Source organism: Macrobrachium nipponense, chromosome 2 (assembly GCF_015104395.2).
Source record: "Macrobrachium nipponense isolate FS-2020 chromosome 2, ASM1510439v2, whole genome shotgun sequence".
NCBI classification, from domain to species: Eukaryota; Metazoa; Arthropoda; class Malacostraca; order Decapoda; family Palaemonidae; genus Macrobrachium; species Macrobrachium nipponense.
In genome coordinates this window covers 89,607,660-89,630,857 of record NC_087201.1, presented here as the reverse complement: position 1 = coordinate 89,630,857, position 23,198 = coordinate 89,607,660, and the positions used below count along the sequence as shown (strand labels likewise).

Sequence of the window (23,198 nt, the reverse complement as noted above, 5' to 3'; positions counted from 1 at the left end):
GGAGTCCTTCTCCTCGCTCGATCCGTCGAGTGTGGAGGAGGGCGCTCGCTACCCGGACGTCCAGTTGTACTCGGGGTCTTCCGTCCGCTCTGGGTGGGGTTCGTCTCCCCCCAGGCGCGAGGGAACCCCCTCTTACTAACCCGACTGTTGCTTCCGCAGGTGTGCCACCAGTGAAGGACGACCTTGGACAGGTGTGGGAGTCGCTGGGGTTGCAGGGAGTGCCAAGCATTCAGGGGTTGATTCAGCGGTTGGCGGGGTCGGCAGTGGTCACACATGGTGTGGTGACCACTACCACTACTACTATCACAACACCAGCCTATGGCATGCCGCTGCATCTAGTATATACGCCGCATGTAACGACGGTGACGCCGACAGCTGCGGTACACAAACCCATTACTGCTGTGTCAAAGAGAACGGTGCCACCGCCACCTGGGTTCTTTGTGCTGCCGACCCCGGACTTCCGCTGCCCTAAAAGCTCTCCCCTAGACTTGCCGCCAGTACCAAGAATGATGGTAGCTGCCGACAGGACGCCTGGCTCTCCTGTGGTTCCTGCCGTACCTGTTGCTGTCCCTGCCGCTCCTTTTGTTTCAGACGCTGCTGTTCCTGCTGTTCCTGTACCTGTTCCTGTCGCTCCTGTTGTTGGTGGTGCTGCTCCAGGCTCAGGTCTTTCCGGACAGGTGCAGTCGGGCCCTGTTGCTTCGGCAACTGCCCCGGCTCCCTCCTGGATGGAAGACCTGACGTCTGTCCTGCGGAGCCTGGTGAAGAAGAAGAGGAAGGTGTCGTCGTCGTCTTCGTCGTCTGCTGCCTCCTCTTCCCCTTCGACTTCTAAGGCTACCAAGCCGAAGAAGAAGAAGGCTGCCTCCTCCCCCCCTAAGAAGGCTCCTTCGGGACCTTCTAATGGGCCCGTCTCGCTCAGGCGATTCGGGGAGCTCTTCTGCTGGTCCTCCTGCTCCTTCGGGAACAGGGCCCGTCTCTTCTTCTGCAAAGAAGACGACGGGGACCAGAGGAGTACCAGCCTCGGCTGGTACTTCCTCGCCTGGTGTTAGCGGTTCTGCCGCTAAATCAGGATCCGCCTCGGCTTCTCGTTCGCGAGAAGTACCGAGTGGACGGTCTTCCGCGGGAGACCGTCCAGCCGAAGTTTTGACGCCCGAGCTCGCTCGCCGTCAAGACCGAAGCGCGGAGCAGAAGACTGGCGAGAGTCGTGCAGACGACTCTCGCCAGGCCAGTGGACGCTCTCGCAGCGACCAGCTGGCTGCTCGGGTTGACGTGACGGTCACTGACCAGCCACGGGTTGAGGCGAGGAAGGGGTCCCTGCGGCCGTCGGTACCAGCCTCGGCTGGTACCAGCGGCTCGACGCGCCGAGAGGACGCTCGCCGGTCTCACTGCGACAGCGAGCCTAGCAGGTCACCTGAACGCCGCTCCCATCGGGACCGGGCGGAGACGGTAACAGCAACAGCTCGCCTGACGCTCGGGATCGGGGTCGACGTTCTCAGCCGAGCCTCTCGCCCCAGGCGAGCGGCAAGGCTAGGCCTGCTGCCGATGCCACCGTGGGTTGGCGATCAGCAGCAGCCCTCCAAGCACGCTGGTCCTGCCAGCGAGCGAGGGGGGAGCGTCAGGTCTGCCTCTCCTGTACCTTCAACCTCCTCGGGCTACACCGGGAGGAGCGAGGTACCTAGGAGTGATCGCGAGGGGTGCGCCGCTCGCGATCCCGCTATGACGCCGTATGGACCAGGCACGGTTTTAGGACCGACCAGGACATACGCGCAAGTAGCTGGAGGCGACCGTGAGGGGTCTGCCGCTGTTCCTCCTTCTGAAGGAGGAGTATCTCGGGATCTGTTCTTGCTGGAGGGACTGGACGGTCCTACTCCGCAAGACGCAGTTACTCCCGAGATACAGAGGAATTTTGCAGAAGTCATTAAGCTGATTCGTCAGCATAATGGCCTTGCGGAAGGATCGCCGCTACCACCGGCCGAGCCCACGTCCCGGCTCGAGTCATTTTGGGGCCCGAAGAGGGAACCCAAAATGATGGTGGGGCTGCCGCGATCAGAGCTTGCAGACTCGGTCCTGGATCAAGTGGAGAATCTCGTCTCAGGGCGAGAGGATTTGCTGAAATCCGGACGGTCTTCCAAGCTGCTTCCTCCTCCTCTACAGCGTCAGAGGCGTTTCTACGTGCCTTCGGAAGACCCGATACCGCCGAAACAGGTTAACCCGGAGTTAGCAAGGCTGACTCCAGGTGTGTCCCTGCAGCAGCTCCTGTCGGAGAACCTCTGGTTCTCGCAGCAGGAGGCACTTGCCCTGGAATCTACCGCTATGGCAGCATTCCAGGCAGTCTCTTGGCTGGATTTGTGGTCCCTCACAATATCCAAAGTAGCGGCCGGCTCTGGGAGCTCTGCTCTCGAAGACGACGCTTCTTTCAGGAGACTGTGCCAGTCTGGAGGAAGAGCTATCTCTTACCTCGCCCATCAGACTGCTAACCTGTGGGCCAACTTGGTTCTTCGACGTAGGGACGCAGTCCTTACCCGAGTGACCAAGGGGGCCGGGCGTGAGGCGGCACTCGGGCTTCGCAACGGACCCATTAGGAGTTCCTCCTCTCTCTTTCCCGGAGAGATGGTGGACGCTGCGGTGGAAAGGCGGCGCACTGATGACAGTGACCGCTTAGTTCACCAGGCAGTCTCGAAGGTTACTGGGCAATCTCGAGTAACTGCGGCTAAGCCCAAGAGTTTAGCTGGCGCTTCCACGGCGGCTAAGACGGTTGCACCGCCTAAGCCCCGTGTGAAGACTCCTGTTGTTTCGACTTCTGCGAGAGGAGACCGTAACCAGCCCTCCTCCCAGACCTCCTTTCCCCGAGGAGGTGGTGGGAAGAAGTCGAAACGAGGTGGGAAACGCTAGGGACGGCGTTCCCCCTCACCTGCTGCCGGAAGTGGGGGGTGCCTAGCGAGCCATTGGGCAACTGGCAGCGCTACGGCGCCGAGAACTGGATAGTAGACATCCTTCGGGAGGGATATCTACTACCCTTCGAGTCTCGGCCCCCCCTCATCTCCAAACCGGTCCATCTACAAACCTATGTCCAGGGATCATCAAAGGACAACGCTCTTCGACAGGAGATCAAGACCATGCTGGCGAAACGAGCTGTAGAAATCGTGGAGGACCAGTCACCGGGCTTTTACAGCCGCCTCTTCCTAGTGGAGAAGGCATCGGGGGGCTGGCGTCCGGTGATAGACCTCTCTCCCCTGAACCGCTTCGTTCGCACGACGCGGTTCACGATGGAGTCGGCACGCTCTGTGCTCGACTCGATCAGGGGGAACGATTTCATGCTTTCAGTGGACTTGAAGGACGCGTATTTTCAAATACCCATCCATCAGTCCTCCAGAAAGTACCTCCGCTTCATCTTCGACGGGACGGTGTACCAATTCAGGGCACTTTGTTTCGGTCTGTCAACCGCCCCACAGGTGTTCACGCGAGTGTTCACTCTGGTGTCAGCTTGGGCCCATTCGCCTGGGATACGTCTTCTGAGGTATCTCGACGATTGGCTGGTCCTGGCGAGCTCCCGCTCGCAGTTGCTGCAGGACAGGGATCGACTCCTCAAGTTTTGTCACGATCTGGGGATTGTGATAAACTACGAGAAGTCCGATCTCGAACCCAAGCAGAAGATGAAGTACCTGGGTATGCTGATAGACACGGTAGCAGGGCAGGTCTTTCCCGCAGACTTGCGTATCAGCAAATTCAGGGAGGCAGCCGGCCGGTTCCTGTCGGCAGGAACAGGCAGCACAGCAATGGCAAGTCGTGATCGGCCATCTGTCGTCACTCGAGAAGTTAGTCCCTCACGGGCGTCTTCACCTGCGGTCTCTCCAGTGGAGGCTAAGGGAGAGTTGGTCTCAGGCGAAGGATCTCCTTACTTTCCCCGTGGCTCTCACGGACAAGGTGAGGCAGGACCTAGCCTGGTGGCTCGACGACAAGAACCTCTTAAGAGGAGTGCCCATCCGCACTCCCCCCCCCCGGAGATGCTGCTGTTTTCAGACGCATCGACCGAGGGATGGGGCGCACACCTGGAGGAGTTGCTGACTGCAGGTGTGTGGGACCATCACGAAAAGCACCTTCACATCAATGTCCTGGAACTCAAGGCGGCGTTCTACGCTCTCCAAGAATTTCAGGACCGCTTGGTGGGACACTCAGTGGTGTTGATGTGCGACAACACCACAGTAGTGGCATATGTCAACAAGCAGGGGGGCCTAGTGTCTCTTCCGCTTCACCAGTTGATGGTGCAGGTGCATGAGTGGGCCACGGCTCACTCGATAGAGCTGTCAGCACGCTACATTCCAGGCAAGAGGAATGTAGTAGCGGACAAGCTCAGCCGTCGGGATCAGGTGATAGGAACCGAATGGTCTCTACACCCAGACGTGGCGGAAAGGCTCTTTAACCTGTGGGGGCGACCGGTCGTAGACCTGTTCGCCACCCTGCACAACAGAAAACTACAGGTTTTCTTTTCAGCCGTGCCGGACCCATGGGCAGCTGCAGAGGACGCTCTCCAACACCCCTGGGACAACCTCTTCGTTTACACCTTTCCTCCCTTCTGTCTGATTCGGAAAGTGATCAGTCGAGTGCTAGTCACTCCCAATCTCAGAATGATCCTGGTGGCTCCCAAACGACCTCAAGCCGTTTGGTATCCGGACCTGCTGGCTCTTCTTGCGGACGCACCGAGAGAGCTACACCATTGCACAACCTTCTAGCCCAGCCACACGTAGAACGGTACCACCAAGCAGTCCAGTCCCTTCAACTTCACGGCTGGCTGTTATCCACCATCTCTTGCGAACGAGAGGCTTTTCTCGTAGCGCAGCAACAGAGATGGCTGGACACGTCCGACAGTCCTCTGCAGCTGTGTACCAGGGGAAGTGGGCCGTCTTCTGTGGTTGGTGTCGTAGACAGGGTCTGTCTCCTCTCAGAGCCACTCTTCAGCAGGTAGCGGATTTCCTCGTGTTTCTTCGCCGAGAGAAGCTCCTCTCAGTACCCACAGTTAAAGGATATAGAGCCGCCCTGGCTCTCGTCCTAAAACTGAGGGGACTGGACATCTCGAACTCATTCGAGATCTCCTTGCTCATGAGGAGCTTTGAAAGGTCTTGCCCACCCAGGGAACTCAGGCCCCCTGCGTGGGATGTGACTCTCGTCCTTAGGAGTTTGACTCGAAGACCCTTCGAGCCACTCCAAGAGTCGTCAGACAGGGATCTGACCCTCAAGACCCTCTTCTTGCTGGCCCTGGCATCGGCGAAGAGAATAGGGGAACTACATGGTCTTTCTTATGATGTTAAACACACCAGAGGCTGGGGATCTGTGACGCTCGATTTCGTCCCGAACTTCGTAGCCAAGACTCGGAATCCGTCGATCCCTGACTACAGGTTCGAGTCTTTCATGATCCCCTCCCTTCTGGACTTCACCGATAACGATGCGGATGAGATGCTGCTTTGTCCTGTGAGGGCGCTACGGCGCTATCTGAAGAGAACTCGACACCTCAGGCCTGAGTGTCGACGCCTCTTCGTTAGCACTGGGGTTACCAAGAAAGAAGTTTCCAAGAACACGCTTTCTTTCTGGCTACGTGAGGTGATCAGGAGAGCGTACGAGGCTGATGGTAGCGACGACATCCGTACACTCCGACCGAGAGCCCACGAAGTCAGAGGTATCGGACCCTCCTTAGCGTTCCGTAAGAACTTTTCCGTGGCGCAGGTCCTAAAGGCAGGTGTCTGGGCCAACCAGACCACCTTCACGTCCTTCTACCTTCGGGATATTGCCCACAAGTCCTTGGATACTTTTTCCTTGGGACCTGTGGTGGCTGCTCAACACGTTGTGTAAGCTTACCCAGCACCCGAGCAGGCAGAACAGCATCGATTCCTGGTATGACTGGGAGAATGAATGCGCGAATGAGAGTGTGACTGGCTTCTCTTCTCCATCTTTCTCTACCTCTACCTGTGGGCAGAGGGATACGGTCGTCACCATGCTGGAAGGGAGTCAGATGCAGGTAAGCTACTCGACCGAGCTCCATCCTATCCCTTTAACTAGTGATAGGAGCGTATATCCACCACTTTCTCCTACAAGGGGGAGGAAGTGGATGCCTACATGAGACAAACCCATGACTTTATATTTGCTCCTGTACAGGAACAAGTTCTTACAATGCTGGTACGAAGAGATACGCTTGCCTCTCTCTTAGTACTCGGCCCAGAGGTCTGACCATTGATCCTGCGGTGCACACCCCGATCAATCGGGCAGAGGCTTGGATCCCTCCCTCGCTCTTACGACCAGGGAGGCACTCCAGGGATGGACGAACACCAGTCTGTTCATCAAAAGACTCAGATTCCTCCCACCAAGAAGTGAGTCTTCCTATTGTTAAAGGACCGATGGTTTGTATTACGTATCGGAACAAATGACAACTTGTCGAAAATTGCATTTTTCCTAACTATACAAACCTGAGGTCCTTTAACAATAGGAAGTAGCTAGCGGCAGCTGGAATGGTCGTAAGCTTCGAACAAGGGGAGAACGGTAGTTAACTGCTTGTCCGATCGTCGCGCGGCGTAAACAAATCACTTTTGCTTTTGGCCCATGCAAAATACGCAGAGTGAGGGGTGGCATGAGGAGGGACTATATGTAAAGGACCTCAGGTTTGTATAGTTAGGAAAAATGCAATTTTCGACAAATTGTCATTTTTCCTAACTATACAAACCTGAGGTCCTTTACATATAGTCCCACCTCATGCCACCACTCACTCTGTTCCTGGGTCTAAAGCAAAGTGATATGTTTACCTCCAGTCGGGCGGGACTCCCGACCATCGGACAAGCAGTTACTGGCGAACTAACTTGTTAGTAAATCTTACGACCGGTCCAGCTGGCGCTGAATAGTAATTCCTAATGTAAAGGACCTCAGATTTACATAGTTAGTTAAAATACAATTATCTTTAAAAAATTGTGATACTCAGTTTGTTTGCTATCAGACATATTTTGAGTGCTGTATGCATGACTTCTTATCTTATCTTTTCTTCATCTTCATTATCAGCCAGTCTTTGAAATAAAATGTTTTTTGGATTATGTACATATATCTGCACTTTCATAAATTCAAGAAAATATGGGGATTCATTCAGGCCATGGAATTAACCCTTAAACGCTGAATTGACGTATTAAACGTCGAGTCAAAATGTCTCCCATATGCCGAATGGACGTACCATACGTCGACTCAAAAAAGTTTTTTTTTAAATTTGCGGAAAAATAATTATAGGCCTACCAGCCGAAAACTTTTGAATCACGCACCTTGGGGGATGCTGGGAGTTCACAGATCAAGGCGTTGTTTTGTTTACAATCGTTACGCAAGCGCGCAAGCGCAAATTTCTTTCTTATCGCACTAAAAAGTATCAGTGACACATCTCAAAAATTATTTCGTCACTTTGACATAATTTTTGCACCATTTTAAATTATCCGTTACATGAAGTATTATATATGAAAATGTGTGCAATTTCATTTAGAATACAAAAAAAAAATACTCATGATTGTAGCTTTTATCAGTTTTGAAATATTTCCATATAAATAACGATAAGTGCCAAAATTTCAACCTTCGGTCAACTTTGACTCTACCGAAATGGTTGAAAAACGTAATTGTAAGCTAAAACGCTTATATTTTAGTAATATTCAACTATTTACCTTAATTTTGCAACAAATTGGAAGTCTCTAGCACAATATTTTGATTTATGGTGAATTTATGAAAAAAACTTTTCTTCCCTCCGCGCGCGGATTCTCCGCCATAAATCTCCGAAATGCGTGCATCGCATTCTCGGAAAATTTGCTCCGTTTCATATTAGGCATTTCATAGAGTTTTATATATGAACATGTGCGCAATTTCATGTAGAATAAAAGGAAAAATATTTGAAGGTTGTAGCTTTTTTAATTTCCGAAATAATTGCATATAAAAAAAATTTATACAAAATTTTTGACATTTGGTCAACTTTAACTCGTCCGAAATGGTCGAAAACTGCAATTGTAGGCTAAAACTCTTACAGTATCGTAATATTCCATCATTTAACTTCATCTTGAAACAAATTCGAAGTCTCTATAACAGTATTTACAGTATTTAGATTTATGGTGAATTTAAAAAAAATATTTTTTTACGTCCGCGCGTTACGAATTCATGCATCATTTTGTGATAATATTTTCACTGTGTTGCTTTTATCATTTTACAATGTGTTATATACCAAAATGATTGCAATTTAGTGTACATTGCAACGAAAAAAAAGTAACTTGTTACCTTTAACCGTTTTGCGCACAGCGCGATTTGAATACAATTATATATGAAATTTTGTTTTTGCGCTATCATATATCACATTATTTATATATGATAATGATAATTTTTTTCATCTCTGATGGTTGCATACTAAACTTCAGCCAATGACAAAAAAAGGAGCCAAAAATGAACTCTTAATCTTGAAAACTAAGCATGCTGTGTTTTTTTGAAAAAAATATTTTTTCCTCTTCCGCGCTCACTCCGAAACACCTCCGGCACACGAGAGACAATTTTTTTTTACCGCTTCGGCATTTAAGGGTTAAAACCCATGAGTCTTGAACTGTCAGGTTTAATGTGTAAATGAGACAAAGAGTTGTGCAAGTCTCATTAGTATCTTAAGTGGTTTATGCTTTTTTATTTTAATGCATTTGTGAAGCTTTTGTTTCTTGTCCAAGTTGATTAAAAAATTTGTCATTTATAAATATCCCAGACTAGTCTTTTGTCTGACAAACAAGAAAGAGCAGTCACATGGTTCTGTGTCTGCTCCTCAAGAATCTAGGGGTTCAATGCAGTCAACTACTGAACTTGCTGTGAATCTTCTGTGTTTACAGGCAACAGAATTCCCAGACTTGATTCTCAGAATATTTCATTAAATGTGTTTATAATCCTTCCATAACATAATCTAGATGAAAAATATAGAACCATGTAAAAACACCTTTTGAGGTAAACATAATGACTCATGATAAAATGAGGTAAGGGGCATTCATTTTCATGTGCTGTCTCCTACTCTACTGAATCTTCTCACTTGAGATGTGTAGCCTCAGGTTTTCATCTCAAGTAATGTCATGGCCTTAGGGGAAGATCCTTTTTCATAAAGCTATTATTTGAGTCATTCATAATTAAAATAGGGGACCTCTATCTCAATCTTTGTCTCTGGGCTGCAAGTACACATTAGAGCTCTCTGGCATTGTCAAAACCCAATTGCCAAATTCCATCTATGAGATGTCACTTGCACTCGAAAGTCATTGGATTTACATTTGCCACATCCCAGCATCATGACAGGCCACGTACTTTCATTGACAAGGGATTAAATCATTCGCTTTCCCTAGCCTCCTAATTTACTCAGACGTCTGGCACTTGGGAGGCATGTATTTCCTGTTGTGCCTCTAACACATCTTATGTTGGATGGATCATCCTTTGGGCTCTTCTTCCAGGGCAGACCCATTATTTGGAGTTTCTTTCATTGTAAACTCAGTTTTCATGGGAGTACTTTTTTATTTGCTTTGCTCATGCAGTCTCCTTATCACTGCCTGGGACTGGACTTCTGGCAGCAACATCTTTCCTCCTTGAACCCAGCCACTCTGTCCTTCCTTTTAATTGGTGATGCAGGCTATTAACAAACTATTTTCGCAGGAAAACTAGTTTTCATACAGATCTATTGATCACATAAAACCCCAGTGCCTCCTACCTTCCTCTCTCTCTATAGAAGGAACTTGGCACTAAAGAGTAGAGGATCAACAAGGATTCAGGAACTGGCTAAGCAGGCATGTAGGAATAATTTTCTTTAAAATATTTTGTTTTGTGCACCTGTATGGATTCCACACTGCTGAAAGGCTATTTCATGATTAACAGATTTGTATAAATACTAGTTTTGTTGTAAACAAATATTTTCGCTCAGTTTTTATTTTATCAATGCCAGCATATATTAGAAATGAATTACACTGTACTTGAAATTTTTTCTCAGGAATGCCTTATGGTACTGTGAACTTGAAAGAAGGTGTTCCCTATGGTGAAACACCTGTAACTTGCACCGCTGGTGTTGGTACCTTCATTGTAGAATTTGGTACATTGTCAAGACTCACGGGAGATACTGTTTATGAAGAGGTAAGTGCACTAACCAGCAAAAAGAGAAAATTTAAAAGTTAATGCTTCAATACCTCTGCCTTGTAATGCTTTTGCCTATTAGGAAACTTTTGATCTTCAGTAATTGATGCCAGAATTTATATTTGCTTTCTGCTTGGTCTAGCTTTAGATACTGAAAAAATACAAAATTAACAGCCATTATTATTGTTGTTGTTTGCTTTCTAATTAGTTTAACCAGACCAGTGATCATCTTTGAAGGAAATCCTTCTCTTGGTTGTCCAAAATGTAAAAACAAATAGGATTAAATGCTCCTAGCATACTAGCTCCAGTTGATAGAAACTATTATGGAACACCTAATAATAAATGCTACATTTAAATTAACTATATTCACAGTTGAAACTCAAACCATGTATACCTTCTTCAGCATATCTTATTTGGTCTTCTGTTACAGTTTTCATTTTTTGGGAAAATCTTTTGCCCTTTGACATTAGAAACTATTTTTCTTGATGGAAAGCAATTGTTAATAAAAATAAGTTGGTAAGCAGGGCACTAAGGATTGCATAAGACTACAGATATTTTTTCCATTTTTTTTATGGTTATTTTTTGTTTTCTGAATTACTAGTCCATGGTATCAAGGAATGCTAGTAGGCGAGTTAGGACACTGGGGGGGGAAATATTCTCCTGACTTTGGAGAGGCTAAGAACTGTTAACAAGGATCTACCAAATTTTAGACCATACTATTATTTTCTGGTAATTGTTATGTCAGAATTCATATCCCTCTCAAATTTTCAGGTAGCAATGCGTGCAATGCATGCAGTTTGGGACCACAGATCATCCATAAATTTGCTAGGCAACCATATTGATGTCACTACAGGGAGATGGACAGCTCAAGACTCTGGAATAGGTAAGTTGCTAAATTCCTGTTTCATAGAAATGCACCACTGTTTCCTCTTGAAGGTATACTGGGTCTCTTGGGGAACTCATTAAAAAAAAGATTAAACTGAAAATTAACTTGAAAATAATGAGCATACATCTATGGCTTCTGTTTTTAGATCACTATTTGGAATTGCCTTCCTTAATAGAGCAGATACTTAAAAGCACAGTATTGTTAAGGTAATGAGAGGTTTTGCATGTGGATTTGTTTAGATTACATACAGTGAAAGTAGACAGCAACATAACTTGAGTTGTGCTTAAAGGTACGGTCTTAACTTGAAGGATGTATGATATTTAGGGCTAAAGCCCAGGCACTGGGGCCAAGAAGGCCATTCAGCGCCGTAATGAATATTAAATAAGTTAAATTATGGTAAATGAATTAATGAATTAGTGAAAGAAATGATTCATAAAATTAGATGTGACTAATAAATAAAATAAAGATATGAAGTTTAATGAATGGCGTAATATATATTAAAAATAGTTTAATGTCTTTAAAAATCTGTATGATATAATATATAAATAATTATCTAAATGTTATTAAAAAATTTTATACACCTTAAAAAGGAGATGAAAGCAGAAATATCTGCTTCATCTCCCAAGAGGTTTGAGAGGGATTTACCTTGGAAATATCTTTCCCTTTGGTTAAAATATCTGGGGCAAGTCATCACAATGTGCTCCACTATTAATAACTTGTCGCAGTAAGCACACACTGGTGGGCTGCTTCCTTCTAAAATAAACTGATGGGTTAAATAAGTGTGCCCAATCCTTAATCTCGTTAAAATAACCTCTGTTCGTCTGTCAAGCTGGAATGACGAAGGCCAAGGCAGTATATTTTTCCTAATATTTCTATACTTACTATTATTGGCAAGAAGAGGAGAAGTCCACCTTTCTTGCCATTCACTTAATACATAAGACCTAATAAGACCTTTTAGGTCTGTATGAGGTACTTTCCTGAAGGTTGTTTCTGGCAAAGTGCTAGCAGCTTTTGCTTCCCTGTCTGCAGTCTCGTTTCCGTGAATACCCACGTGAAAAGGGACCCAACAGAAAGAGACTGACTTACGCTGACAATATATACGAAAAAGTGACTCCTGAAGTTTTTGGATTAACGGATGAAAGCTATTAAATTTTTTTATAGCTTCTAAAGAGCTTTTAGAATCAGAGTATATGACAAAATTAGTGTCACTACTTTGAAGAGCTAAATCTAGGGCAGAGACTACAGCTGTTAATTCGGCAGGAAATATTGATGCAAAGTCAGGTAATTTAGCTGCATATGCTCTGTCACCAAGGATAACAGCACACATAACACCACTATCTGACTTTGATCCATCTGTATAAATTTTCACATAATTGGCATGGGTAACGTCGTGCTCTAAGAATTTTCCTCTAATCTCTTCTTCAGTATACAGTCCTTCTTAAATGATTCCCCCTTGTGACCAGGAACTTTGCTGTAGTGGGGGGGGCTTGCGTGGTGCAATGAAGAATTGAGTGATGGTGGTGGGGTGATTTATTCACCCCGGTAGGTATTGCCATGCCACTAAGGTCAATTCAGAGCATCCTGATTAATCCTGGTACTCTGTATCATCTTCTCCTATTTTCACTATTTCTCTCCTTCCTCTGTCCTAATGGATTTTGTTGATGACCTTAGCATGAATTTGGACAAGCTCTTACTGTTCTTTGGAGTTGAAGGAGGGTGGAGTGGGACGGCATGCCTCTCCACCCGTAGAACTGGAGTACCCAACGTGGTCGAGCGAGGGGAAACTTTTATGTCAAACCCTGCATTCGGTGCTGGGTCTGATCTCGATGGACTGACGACCCTTAAGGTACTGAATGTGGGGTGTATATCTAGGTTGTACCCCTAGGGTGCCCCAATAAGGGAATTGCATCCTCTAAATGTGGCTCCATGGTGGGTATGGGGAAAACCTAGACGAATCATATATATATTATTCTATGGGAAACTTAAAACCCCAAAACCCTGATGACCATTGCACGGAACCAGACATGGGAAAGACTCTTCAATCCAGTGTGGTTACATGGCACTATATACTCCTCATCAAGGGAGAAGAAATTTTGTGGGAAGAAAATCCTTAGAAGAATCTGGAGGATGTGTACCTAATGAATTTGATAAATATCTAACCATTACCCTTGAGGATAAAGTTATGAATATTTTTGAAGTACATAGGGATATTGTAAAATGTTGTGGGAGGGAACCTAAGATATTGCCACATGGTAGAAATAAGCTTTTGGTAGAGACTAGATCATTAGAAGAAAGTGAGAAATTGAAATCTCTGAGTTTATTGGGAGGAGTTCAGAGTGAATATAAACCACATGATACTTTCAATCATACCAAAGGAATTATATATGCTCCTCATCTTATGATTCATCCTGAAGAGGAACTGGAAGATGAACTTAAAGATCATGGGGTATTGAAGGTGGAAAGACTAAAAAAGAAAGTAAACGGGGCATGGTGTCCTATGCCACAGTTATTATTAACTTTCAATTCTTCTAAATTGCCAAATTTTGTTAAAGCAGCTTGGTATAGATATAAAGTGAAACAGTACGTGCCGAGACCCAGGAGGTGTTTTTACTGTCAGGAATATGGGCATATAATTGGGTCCTGTAGATCCAAGTTGCAAGGAAACCCTGCAATTTGTATAAATTGTGGAGAAGTTGAGCATGGTGATTGCCATGCTGAACCAAAATGCATTCATTGTGGGGAAGCACACCAGTCATCCTTGAACTCATGTGATGTTTTCCTTTTTGAAAAAGAAGTTCAATATACTAGAGTCCTTGAGAAAGTTACTTTTGCAGAAGTCAGAAGAATAGTACTGAATAAATTTATAAGACCAGGGGTATCTTTTGCAAGTGTTGCTGCAAATAGACAACAGGTGGAAAAATTAAAAAATCCCATGTAACAGAAAGTAGCAGCAAAAACAACTTGGGTAAAGCTCAAATCGAAATGTCTTAAGACTGCAACATCATCCTTGATTGATGTGCAAAATTCTTTGGAAATAGCATCAGCTTTGGCTGGTGCACCGGCCTCTTTGGAGGCAGCATCAGCTTTGGCTGGTGCACCGGCCTCCTTGGAGGCAGCATCAGCTTTTGCTGGTGCATCAACCTCTTCGGAGGCAGCATCAGCTTTGGCTGGCGCACCAGCCATCTCGGACGCAGCATCAGCCTTTGGCTTTGGTGGGTGCACCGGCCTCTTTGGAGGCAGCATCAGCCTTGGCTGTTGCATCAACCTCTTCGGAGGCAGCATCAGTTTCTTTGGAAGCAGCATCAGTTTTGACTGGTGTATGTAATTTGGAATTTACGTCTGTCCTTGCCGATGTGCATGCCTCTTTTGGGGGGTCGCCTTCCTTGGCTGATACAATGGCTTCTTGGGAGCCAGGAGCGCCAGCTACGGGGGCAGCCAGCCAAGAACCAGAAGTTGCTTCCTGTATGGAGGTAGCAATGCCAGTCCCAAAAATAAAGGAGGCTGAGGGTGGCAGAGTCACCCTCTAAGAAAAAACAAAGCAGGATTCCCCAAATTCCTGGCAACCCTACGAAGACAAAATATCTTCAAAGAGGCCTTATTATCAAGGCCTCTAAACTCCAGTAAATTCTTAAATTTTCTTCAGTGGAATTGTCAGGGCCTGAGAGCTAAATGGGAGGAGCTCAAAATGCTAATTTTTGAGTTGTCTCCTGTTTGCATAGCTTTGCAGGAGACTATGCTCAGCAGTGATTTTATTCCTTGCCCTAAAGAATATGTTGCTTTCCATTCAGATCTAAATCAAAATAATAGAAACCGGGGTGGAGCAATGTTATATGTTTGCCATGATACTCCACACAAGCATTTTCCTGTTAATTCTTCTTTGCAAGCTGTTGCAGTGCAAGTGTTTCTGGCTCGTAAATATACAATTTGTTCTGTATATCTTCCACCAAATGTAGCTTTCCCTAGTACTGATTTCTGTAATCTCATCAGACAGCTTCCTCTGCCTTTCATCATCCTAGGTGTTATGAATGGAAGAAATCCTTTATGGGGGGATTTAATTACTAATGAGAGAGGAAATTGCCTGTCATCCATTATTGAAAGTGAAAATGTTAGTGTTCTAAACACTGGAGAACCCACCCATTTCCATGTACAGACCGGTACTTTAACAGCCATCGACTTGTCAATATGTAGTGCCGATGCCATTATGGACTTCAATTGGCGAGTGATCGATGATAGGTACAGTAGTGATCACTTTCCAATTGTTGTTAGCACTGGATCAAGTCCTCCATGTTCAAGATTACCCCGTTGGAGTGTAAAAAGAGCTGACTGGGCAAATTTTGAAGAGCATAGTTCAATCAAAGCTACAGCAGAGGAATTTGAATGCATTGAGGATGCTATTGAATTGTTAATAACTACTTTATTTGCAGCTGGACTCCAATCAATTCCAAGAACATCAGGTCTATTTATGCACCGACCAGTACCATGGTGGTCAAAAAAATGCCATGAAACCCATAGAACTATGAGATCTTGTTTTACTAGGTATAAAAGACGGAAATGTAACTATTATCTGGTAGAATTTCGTAAGGCTAGGGCAAAGTTTAGGTTTGAAATTAAAATTGCACGAAGAAAATCTTGGATAAACTTCATTTCTTCCATAAATTGCAAAACTCCCATCACATTAGTGTGGAAGAAGATAAGGAAAATAGCAGGAAAGTTTGTACCTAGCCAACCACCAGTGTTAAAAATAAATGGCATAAATGTGGGAGATCCAAAAGTAGTGTCAAATGAGTTTGCCCTACATTTTGCTAAAATATCTAAAAAAGATAATGAGAAACCATATGCAAACAGCAGAAAACAAATGGAACAGTATTATCTTGATTTCACAACAAATAAAGAGGAGTCTTATAATAATCCATTTACTATGAGAGAATTTGAATTGGCTCTCTCAAAGTGTAAAGAATCTGCTCCTGGTCCTGATGAAATTTCATATTCTATGATCAAGCATGCTGCTCAGAATACTAAAAGATTTATCCTCAGTATAATAAACAGAATTTATAAAGAACATGACTACCCTTTATGTTGGGAACTAGCAAGAGTCCTTCCTTTTGTCAAGCCTGGAAAGGATAGTTCTTTCGTAGGAAATTATCGTCCAATTGCCCTAACATCGTGTTTGTGTAAACTAATGGAGAAAATGGTGAATGCTCGTTTGGTGTGGTATTTAGAGCGAGGAAACTTTTTCTCTCCGGCCCAATGTGGTTTCCGCAGTATGCGATCCACTGTTGATATCTTAGTTAGAATGGAGTCTGCAATATGTGAAGCCTTTGCCTCTAAGCACCACTTTATCACGGTTTTCTTCGACTTGGAAAAAGTGTATGATACTACGTGGCGTGATGGAATTTTGAAAGTAGTCCATGAATATGGTTTAAGAGGAGAATTAGCTATTTTTATTAAGCTATTCTTGAAAAATTGTTATTTTCAAGTACAAGTAAGAGCAGTTCTGTCTGAAGTATGTAAACAAGAAGAAGGTGTTCCTCAGGGCAGTGTGTTAAGTGTAACACTTTTTGCTCTAGCAATTAATGACATAGTAAAGCAAATACCTGCTGATGTTATGCACACACTCTTTGTGGATGACTTTTCTTTATCTTTTGCAGCTGCACGTATGTCAGTAGCAGAACGTCATCTACAAATAGTAATAAATAAGATAGTGAAATGGGCTGAGGTGCATGGTTTCAGATTTTCTTCATCAAAGACTAGCCATGCATTTCTGTAGAATTAGAGGGATACATGCAGACCCAGATTTATATGTAAATGGTCAGAGAATATCTTGTGTTAACGAAACAAGGTTTTTAGGAATGATCTTCGATACTCGGTTGACATGGCTTCCCCATATCCTAAATGTCAGGCTAAGTGCAGAAAATCCTTGGATATCTTGAAAGTTTTGTCAAGTACATCTTGGGGAGCTGATAGACTCCAGTTATTGACATTGTATAAAGCCTTGGTTTTATCAAAATTAACATATGGATGTGAAGTTTACACCTCGGCTACCCCAAGTCGCCTTAAGATTTTAGACTCCATTCATCATACTGGAATTAGGATTGCTACTGGAGCTTTTAGGACTTCCCCTATAGAGAGTATGTTAGTAGATGCTGGGGAAATGCCCCTAGCCTTACATTACCAGGGTCTTCTGGCTTGAAGCTGGTTCAGATTCCAAAGACTTCCTGGATCCCTAGTATGCCAGTCGCTAAGAAATGGAAGATTTGATAGCTTTTATGAAAGTCATCCAAAGATGCCACGTCCATATGCCTTCAGACTGAAATCAACCCTCCAAGACTTGAACATTCCAGACAAATGTGTACTACCGATCAAGGCATCTGTATCTCCCCCTTGGAAATTCCCAGCAGTAGAGTTTTGTAACTACTTTAATCAACCAAAAAAGAATGTCTCTGATAAAATATTACGTTATACCTTTTTAGATCATATGTCACAACATGATAATTTTATCCCAGTTTTTACCGATGGATCCAAAACCAATGCAGGCACTGGTTTTGGCATAGTTTTTCCATCCTTTGAGCGTAGTGGAAGGTTCTCAAGTAATGCATCTGCATTTACTGCAAAATTATATGGAATTTTAAATACTGTCAAAGAAGTTTTAAAAAGTAGTGATAAGAATTTTATTGTGTACTGTGACTCTAGAAGCACTCTAGAGTCACTGAAAGATTTTTATTCCAAACATCCAGTAGTTTTAAGTATTCTAGAATGGTTATTTTTAGCTAACCGGAGGGGTTTTAATATTGAATTTTGTTGGGTTCCAGCACACATTGGAATATCTGGAAATGAACGCACTGATGCAATTGCCAAAGAGGCTGTTTCTCGTATTGAGCCCAGATCATTTAAGCTGACGTACAGAGATTTATATACTCCAATTAGAGAGAAGCATAAAGTACTTTGGCAAAATATTTGGTCAAATTTAACTACAAATGTAAAAATGAGAACAATTGCACCTGCAATCAATCCTTGGCTGTACAATTTTATGCCCATAAGGTTTGAAACGGCTCTGTGCCGCTTGCGTATTGGACATACTAGGCTGACACATTCCTACTTGATGAGTCGTGATCACGAACCATACTGTGAGGATTGCCTGGTTCCACTGACTGTTATGCACTTGCTGGTTGAGTGCCCCAGTGTGGTGGAACAGCGCAATCAATATCTATACTATGGGAAGGAGAATAGTGTTTTTATGTTATCAAAAATTTTAGGAGCAAATGGAATTTTTAACATGACTGACTTGTTTGGATTTCTTTTTAACATTGGTATTTTAGATAAACTGTGATGCTTGTGTGCGCCTTGCTTTTATTCTTATTGAAATGGTATATATGTATGTATGTGTGCGTATACATATGTGTATGTATGTATGTATGTGTGTGTATATGTATATGCATATAATTTCTTTTTTATATAATTCATTTTTATATTATTTATTTTATAATTTCCAGTATCTTTTATCATATTTTTAAAATAATTCTGTTTAATTATTATTTAAAATTTATAGGCTTTTTATATATAGTTCGGCATCAATGACCTAGTTGTCGCGATGCTAGATTAATATAGTATCAATCAATCAATCAATCAATCTTAAATGATTTCTTGCATACTAATGCTTCAGGAATAAGCCATGGAGGATTTACAGGGTGTTTTACTTCCAGGAATTTCTGGTATTTGAGATGGTTATCCCTAACATCCTTGTTCAGTCGAATTTGGAATGGTTTAGAAGCTCTTGTACTAGAGAAATTCTGCGAGTCTGTTTCCTTAAGTACTTGAAAGAAGGGATTTTTGGGAGCACTTTTCATTCTAGCCACGTATCGCAACCCTAGCTCTTGCCTTCTTAGATCAAGGGGAAGGTGATCTGTGTCTGCATATATGCTTTCAACAGAAGTTCTAAAAGCCCCTGAGTATATTCTCAACCCCATTCTCTGTACAACATCCAATTCCTTTAGCTTGGTTTTCAAGCTGAGAAATAGATCTGACAGCCATAGTCTGGGTTTTTTATCAGCCCCCCAACTAAAACCAGAAACAACCTTTAAAATATTCAAAGATTTTTTTTACATTAATCTTTAGGGCATTTATGTGGCTGGCCCATGTTAATTTGTGGTCAACAGTCATCCCCAGAAATTTTATTTCATTTTCATAAGGAATGATAGATCCTTTTAAACCAAGTGTGGGGAACTTCTTCCACACGCCGGCATCTGGTAAATCTTACTGCAAGTGTTTTGGAAGAGGAGAATTTAAAACCATTCTCATCAGCCCACTTAGTAAATGCATTAATAGACCTTTGCAGATGTTTACATACTGACAGTGAATTATATCCTGTGCAGTATATTGCAAGGTCACCAACAAAAAGTGAGCATTTAACTGGAGGCAAGATTTTTTCAACCACACTATTTATTGCCGCTGAAAAGAGTGTTACACTTAAAACACTTCCTTGGGGAACTCCTTCCTCCTGCACAAAAGGTTGGGAGAAAGAGTTTCCCACTTTTACCTTAAAAAATCTGTCTGTTAAAAAGGAATATATAAATCTGATCATTCTTCCACATATGCCCATCTTGTGCAATTATTTCATGATGCCAATTCTCCAGGCAGTGTCATACACTTTTTCAAGGTAAAAAAATACCCCAATGGTCTGACATTGTTTGGCGAATCCTTGCTGGATTTGGTTGGTCAGCCTCAGCAATGGATCAAGGGTAGAGCGGTTTTTCCTGAAACCAAATTGAAATGATGATATTAATCCTTTAGTTTCTAAGTGCCAAACTAGTCTAGTATCTATCATTTTCTCCATCAGCTTACACACACAGCTGATAAGAGCTATTGGTCTATAGCTGGTGGCTAGGGAAGCACCTTTATTAGGCTTTTTAATTGGAACAATTATGGATATTTTCCAGTCGTTGGGTAAAATTCCTGTTTCCCATATTTTGTTATAATCTTGTGTAAATATTTTTTGGCATCGTCTGGGAGGTGTTTAAGCATTTCATATATGATTGTATCCTCACCTGGAGTTGTGGATTCACTAGAGGAGAGCGCCTCCCGTAATTCTTTCAAGGAAAACCTGTAGTTGTATGGTTCAGTTTTTCCTGAATTGAATTCCAGAATCATTTCAGAATTCCAAATGTTTTGAAATTCTCGAGAATAATTGTTGGCACTGGAAACTTCAGAAAAGTGTTTTCCTAGCTCATTGGCAACTTCAGTTGGCTCTGTGATCAGTGTCATTTATTTTTAATGAGGCTAATGATGATGCAACAAATTTCCCACTCAGTTTCCTTATTTTGCACCACACCACTTTCAGTGGAGTCTTTCCATTAATATAGTAAAGCCAACTTTCTCTTTTGGCACTTATAAAAGCACCGTTGCTTGGCTAAAGCACGTTTGTAAATTAATTAAGACTGAGGAGAGCCACTAGTTTTGTAAAGTCTGTAGCACTTCCTAGTAACTTTCCTCAGAATACCACAAGTCTTATTCCATCAGGGAACTGCAGGTCTACGAGGTTTGCCTTTTGTTTTGGGAATAGAGCCTTCAGCACTCTTCAGAGTAGATTCAATAAAGTAATCATAACCATCTAGATGAGAATGAAATGACTCAAACTCCCTATCTAGTTTGACGCCCTTACTGAATTTATCCCAGTCTGCCTCCTCTACCTTCCACTTCAGTAAAACTAAAGATGGACCATTCACAGCATATTTCAAATGGATCGGGTAATGATCCCTCCCATTTAAATTTTCGTTAACAGACCAACTAAAATCAAGGTGGATACTTGTTGAAGAGATACTAAGGTCTAGTGCAGAGAAATGATGATCATGAATGCTGTGGAAAGTCATTGACCCATTATTACGGTATATAGGATAACATCATTCCTATCAATAACGTCTTTAATTAATTCCCCTTTACTGTCTAGAAACCGACTTCCCCAAAGGGGGTTGTGGGCATTAAAATCTCCTAAGAGAAGTAAAGGAGCTGGAAGTTGGTTAATTAAGGACTGAATATCTTCGGTGTTAAAAACAAGATCTGGTGGAAGGTATAAGGAGCAGACTGTTATCCTCTTTTCCAAGATGACTGAAATAGCAACAGCCTGTGGAGTTGTATTTAATTGTATTATGGAGTGCTGCAGAGCTTTAACAATAATTGCAGCACCTCCATGGGCCCGACCACCACTTGGGGGAGAGGAGTTAGATATTAAATAATTTAGTCCAGGATTATAAGGAGAGTTACCTAACATTGTCTCCTACAGGCATATAATCCCTGGATTGGATTCATGAATTAAGACTTTATGGTCTTCTGTACGGGGTCTGAGACCTTTACAGTTCCACTGAAGGATATCGAACATGAATGTTAAGGTGGTAAAAAGTGCTACTTCCCACTCCTTATTGGGGAAGTACTGTTCCTAGTGTGGAGAGGAAAGTTCTCCTTTATAAGTGACTGTTTCTTTAATACTTTTTCTTTTGAGTTGGAATTTAGAGTTTTTGGCTGATCATATTTCTGGTTATGATTCTGATTAGAGTTTCTACTGTCAAAAGGTTCATTTGTTTTAGGGCGGCAAGACTGATCAGAACACATGTTTTTGGGCTGAAACTGCTTTTGGAACCACTTTTGGAACCACCTTTCTAGATGGAGAGATCTCTTCCAAAATATTGTACCCATTTGAGGTTTTTATTTTAAAGCCATCATTATTTGGGGATGTATTCCTTGTGCGCTACTTGGTGGTTGTAATTATAGTTTTGTTTTAATTTTTGTTTGTGGCTGTGACAATTGGTGGCTCTGAATTAGCTCTATCTAATTGGACTTGGTCCCTTGGCTTATTCTTGCTGAAAGTGTTTTTAGAACAGCTTCCCGAATTATTAATTGATTTTGGCTCCCTTTTTTTTGGAGGTGAGTCTGCAACTATCATATTAGTCACCTTTGTATTGACTTTGGGAGGTGAGTTTTCTGTACTTTTTGAAGTACTACGTTTCGTGTTGGACTCCAAGGCACTAGCAGATGAAAATTTCTTGACAGATTGGGGATTTTCATTATTTACAGTCCGTGAAGTAGCAGGTGTGTGATGCCTACTATCAGATGCAGTTATTAGTTGCCTTACATTGCTGGAATTTTTCATAAGTTTTATTACTGAAGCATAGGTAGAGTTGGCACTTTTGTTTGCCCCCATTATCACACGCTTTGCTTCGCTAATGCTGATATGTTCATTGTCAGCCACTGCCAATACATCTTCAAATCTGTATCTGAGGCAAGCCCTAGAATTTGGAGAGTGATCACCCTTACATTGAAAACAGTATTGGGCTGCTACACACTCGTCAAAATTATTATGCTCCACAGAGCACACAGAACATCTTTTGTCGTTTTCACACGAGTTTTGAATGTGGCCATATTCAAAACATTTGCGACACTGTTTAGGATTTCTTTTATATCTTTTAACCACATCCTCTCATGGCCAACAATGATAGTATCAGGTAGGTAACTGAAGAAGGTTTAAAGGATAGCTGCATCCCCTCATAGTTTTTTTACGTGAGATACACAAGGAGGACATCGATGGAGAATATCCTCCTCTTCAAAAACATGCAGGTGTGTTAAAGAATCTAAGCGATGCAATACATTCGATATTTCCACTTTCAGGAGGTTTAAAATTCGATAACAAAATTGCTTGGGTTTCATTACCAGTTTATATTAGCAAGTTCTTTCCATAACACTTCAAGTTTCCAATGGGAATGGAACCTACCTTGCTCTCAATACATTCAGCAGCCTTTATAAAAATTTTTCCTCCCTCCTTGTACATGGGGCTGGTCCATGTTCTTTGTTCTTAGGGATAAAATCAAATGGCTCATCATTTAAATTTTTCACTGAAAACACTTTCGTGCTAAGCACCGAATCATTGAGAATGTGACCATGGAGTCTTTGTTGTGCCTCACTAGCTTCCAAGGGTGAGGAAAATTTAACATAAGCAGAAAATGACTGCTTGTCTTTTTCTAGAACTAATTTCATTCTTTTCAGTTTACCAAATTGTTTCATTACACTGTACAAACACTCATAATCTAATGACAAGTTTATATTAGTGCAATGAAGGACTCTACTATTAGGATCAAATCCACCAGATTTACTAACACCCTGGTGTCTCAGTGTTTGGCTCTGTCCGATAGCCGAG

At 43.1% G+C, this 23,198-nt stretch overlaps 1 protein-coding gene and 1 long non-coding RNA gene across 3 annotated transcripts in view; one reads left to right on the top strand and one right to left on the bottom strand.

Annotated features, from left to right (window-relative positions):
• Window positions 1-23,198, top strand: part of LOC135220768 (ER degradation-enhancing alpha-mannosidase-like protein 2) — a 104,164-nt gene that overhangs the window by 47,526 nt on the left and 33,440 nt on the right. For both annotated transcript variants that reach the window (XM_064258223.1, XM_064258224.1), the window contains 2 exons: window positions 9,995-10,134; window positions 10,906-11,017. In XM_064258223.1, the coding sequence (XP_064114293.1) occupies window positions 9,995-10,134; window positions 10,906-11,017 (252 nt within the window). The remainder of the gene's footprint in view (window positions 1-9,994; window positions 10,135-10,905; window positions 11,018-23,198) is intronic.
• The window catches only part of LOC135220769 (uncharacterized), a 116,399-nt gene that overhangs the window by 60,763 nt on the left and 32,438 nt on the right, over window positions 1-23,198 (bottom strand). The window lies entirely within an intron of this gene.